This window comes from Chaetura pelagica, unplaced genomic scaffold, assembly GCF_000747805.2.
Source record: "Chaetura pelagica isolate M959 unplaced genomic scaffold, ChaPel_1.0 scaffold164, whole genome shotgun sequence".
Taxonomy (NCBI): Eukaryota; Metazoa; Chordata; class Aves; order Apodiformes; family Apodidae; genus Chaetura; species Chaetura pelagica.
The window spans coordinates 571989-575959 of NW_009952971.1; the positions used below are offsets into that span (position 1 = coordinate 571989).

The following is a 3971-nucleotide window of genomic DNA, read 5'->3' on the forward strand; positions in this document are numbered from 1 at the left end:
GGAAGGAGGGAAGGAAGGAAGGAAGGAAGGAAGGAAGGAAGGAAGGAAGGAAGGAAGGAAGGAAGGTCCAAGAACAGCAGTCTGTGATGCTTTTCATTTTCTATAGAGAATTCTGATCCATCTCTTTAGCTAACACAGATTAGTCCGTCTCCCAGTTTTGCTGCACAGGCTGGCACATTGATCATCCTCCTCCTTTCTATTCCACACCTGCTCCAGCCATCCTTGTGAGAGGAGGAACAGCAATGGAGAGTTAGGTGCCTCTGCCACCACACATCTGTGCATGCTTGGAGAGAGACTAGACAAAGTATCTCCATGTTGACAACAGAATTTGTTCTGCAGTGGCTAGACTGTTAGTCATCTATATTACATGGCAGCTAAAAAAAAAAATTAAAAGAAACTACAATGGTCCTTTTTGTATAAAAGGATAAATAGAGCATTTTATTAACACTTTTTGCAGCAACAAAAGTGACACAGTCCACATCTTTTTCATTAAACACAGCAAAAGCTATGGTCACATTTTACATCACTTTGAGGCACAAAGCAAAATATTTTATTTCTTAAGGTCAAGGTATGATTTGCATTTAAAAAAAGAAAAAGGAGAAGAAACAATCCTCAAGTTGTATATTGCGGCAGCAGGGTTTCCAATCACTAGCACAATACGATGAACAGACCAAGAATCCAGAATGGATTATTACATAGAATAATAATCATTTGATTGAATTAAGAAATGGATCGTTGTTGTCATTTTAGAGTATTAAGAAGTGGTCTGGTGTTGCTAACTTCAGTTTGGTTCAGTTTGGTTTAATCCCAGCAACCCCAAATATATACAACAAGCTAAATGAAGGTTAATATATAGTCTAGAAGATTATGCACTTGATAATGCATTGCACTTATTGCTTGGTACACTAATGTTGCAGTCACTGTTGAGTTCTGCTAAAAAAACAAGCATGATGCTTGTTGGCTTCTTTCAACCCAACACTTTGCCACTTTGGTTTATTGTGAGTTCATATGTTACTCATATTCAATGTCCATTATTATTAGGTTTAATTGAAAGACAAATAATTTATTTATTTTTTTCAGGGATCTCTAAAATAGCAACATTTTCTATAATTACAGTATCTTCAATAAACTTATATCTATGTATACAACTGTGGCACAATGTGTAAAAATATGAAAGCTATTAAGGGAAGAATAAGGGTTAAATTATTCTCTGTATCTTCTATTGGCTTCAAAATATTCTGCAAAACAAATACATCCTTTTTCATAGGGGTACTTGCTCATAGTAAATTTCTCTTTGGAATTTTGTAAAAGACTATATATTTTTCTAGGTTATATTGTTTTTTTCTCTAACAACACCAGTAGAAAGTTGGAATACACTGCAAAGAAAAAAATAATAAAGCTTGTTTTTTGATAAAGGGATTTGATAGTCTGCATCAAGTCTGACTTAACATTATATATTGTTTTATATTAGTTGATAAATGCAGGGAAGAACACGATATTAACTATAATTTCATAAGATTCTGTAAAGAATAGAAATAAGAATTTGTGCCCAAACATTCAGTATAAAACTCCTAAATAATTCCTTTATCCATCACAGAGTAGCCTGCAGCATGTAATCATGCTAAACATACAATATGCCCTATTTGTTCTTTAGGCTTGATACAATTACCATAGAAGGAACTGGATCAATCCTCTGTAAGTGCCTAGGACTCAACCTTTCTTCTTGAAGAAAGCTCTTGTCTTAGACTAAATACACAATTCCTACATTGCACTGAGTAAACACGTGTATTTAACACAATCTCTTTCAATACAGTGTAACAAATATATAAGTGCATTTTAATGGTCAAGTAATTTTGGCTTTCTAAAAAGAGCATTAGATGTGCCAACTTGGTTGCTTAGTTGTGCTTTAATCTTTAGTTATGAGTTTTAGCTCTTGTATACTGTAAGTATCTAATTGCCTCTACAGTTTTGACCAGTAAACCCTTAAAACTCTAATGTTTCTAGAACAAATATAACCTAATGAAAGTGATGACATGTCACAACTCATACAGATTGCACTTTAATGGATTTTTTTTACAGTAAGACCTTTCTGTTTGATATGTGTTTACATGTTTATACCACATTTTATTTCTGTGTGCAAACAATCACAATGTATTTAATCACAAACACTACAAAATATACCCAATATTTAGGTTTGTTATGAATAATCTCCTCCCTTGTAGTTGTATGAGTCTTGTACTTCCTCTTGTACAAATTCCTCTTTTTTCTCCCAACCATTAGGCCAGCCACCGTTGACCTGGGTTGTAGCACCATAAGACTTGGTGGTACCATAATTTACATAATTCTGAGTAATGTCCCCTGTCTCTTCAGCAAGTTCATCTTCATGAATAAAGCCACATTTCTCTTCACTTGTCTGTTCAGGGTCTGCCCAGGGTTGTTTCTCTCCTGAAGCAAATATGCCATAGAAGATAACACCTCCGTAATGAACTAAAGCCGCAATGAGGAAGACATACTGCCACTCTTCACGTGTCTGTAAAGAAGAGATTTGCTAAATCAGACTAGTGTATGGACTTCTTTAACTCCTCTGAGCTGAAAGATTCAAATTAGGGATTGCTGTAGTAACCAGCATAGCTAAAACCTCTAAGTGTCCAGTTTCCAATAGCCATCTTTCTTTGAAAAATCACTATTCATTAGCCTACAAAAGCACTGACCTAGTGAGCATATAGTGAAGCATGATTCCAATTTGCAAGTTCCTGAATGCTATCCCCTGGAGGTCCCAGACTCTGATATGGATATTTTGGCAAGTTGTACTATGGAAAGGTCTTTTTCTTGAGACCAATTGTAAGAAGATTTAAAAACTGTATTGCCATTTACCTTGTTCTTTGTCATTGCTCCGACAATTATAGGGCAAACCATTCCAGACAAGGTCCCGACTCCATTAGAAATCCCCATTAAGATGCTAGCATACCTCGGGGCAATGTCTAAATGGTTGACATTGAATCCTGCAATACAAAGGTCAGCAAACATTTATACCAAAAGCAGAGCATTACTTCAGTCCTGAAAAGTAATGCTATCACTTGACAATTTTACTGGGACATATTTGGGCTGTTTAATTGTGTTTATTTTCCTCTAAAAGGCTTATGATGGTTAAATAATCCAAGAGAGTCTCTGAATTTTCACTTTCTTTTAAAATTATAAAAGGATACTGATGTTTTTTCTTCCCAAAATTGCAGTTTAAAAAAAAATCCCAGTAGAGATTGTGTGGAATAGACAACCCAGAAGGTATTTAGCTAGGGAGAAAGCTTATTTTTTGGCAGGGTCCTTCATGAGCATTTAACCCTGTAAGTAACATGCCATTTCTCCTTTCAGCTTGTCTTTTCCTATTGCTCACATTTTTCTTTTTGTTGCACAGACCAACAAAAAGGAGTTCCCTTCTGCTCTTAAGTGGTAAAATGAAGAGAATGAAAAGACAGTGTCTAGGATTTATTTATTAATCATTTTTATAAATATGTTTGTTCTCTTGTGTTTCCAGCAGCCTGATTCTATTCAAATTTATGCAATAACTATTTAAATAATCTTAGAAAAAAACACATGCTTCTCTGAAGTGATAGAACTCATTATCCCCAAAATAAACACTTGAGTAAGTGAAAATAGAAAGCAAATCTTTGGGTACAGGAAGGTAATAAAAGAGAAAAGGGAGGCAGTAGGATGTAGATAACTGTTAGGGGTAGTGCAATACCCTTTTCCAGTTGTGCAAAACAGGAATGATACCTTACAAATTACATGGAATTAAAACCAGATTTGACTAAGGAGAGGTTAAATGTTTGGCACAAAAGAAACAAAATCCTCTTTTAGACATAAGGAACCAGCATGGGAGAGGATAGTAATATCACAGTGGGAAAACAAGGGAAGATCAGGTGACTTGTGTTTGGGAAAGGCAAAGGCAAAGGTGGGATATATCAGCAGGGAAG

At 35.3% G+C, this 3971-nt stretch overlaps 1 protein-coding gene across 1 annotated transcript in view; it reads right to left on the minus strand.

The window, feature by feature from the left end:
- Positions 1–1364: 1364 nt before the first annotated feature.
- Positions 1365–3971, minus strand: part of SLC17A6 (solute carrier family 17 (vesicular glutamate transporter), member 6) — a 32962-nt gene continuing 30355 nt past the window's right edge. The window contains exons 11-12 of the mRNA XM_009995857.1: positions 2875–3002; positions 1365–2530 (exon numbers count right to left, since the gene is read on the minus strand). Of these exons, the coding sequence (XP_009994159.1) occupies positions 2198–2530; positions 2875–3002 (461 nt within the window). The 3' untranslated portion in view covers positions 1365–2197. The remainder of the gene's footprint in view (positions 2531–2874; positions 3003–3971) is intronic.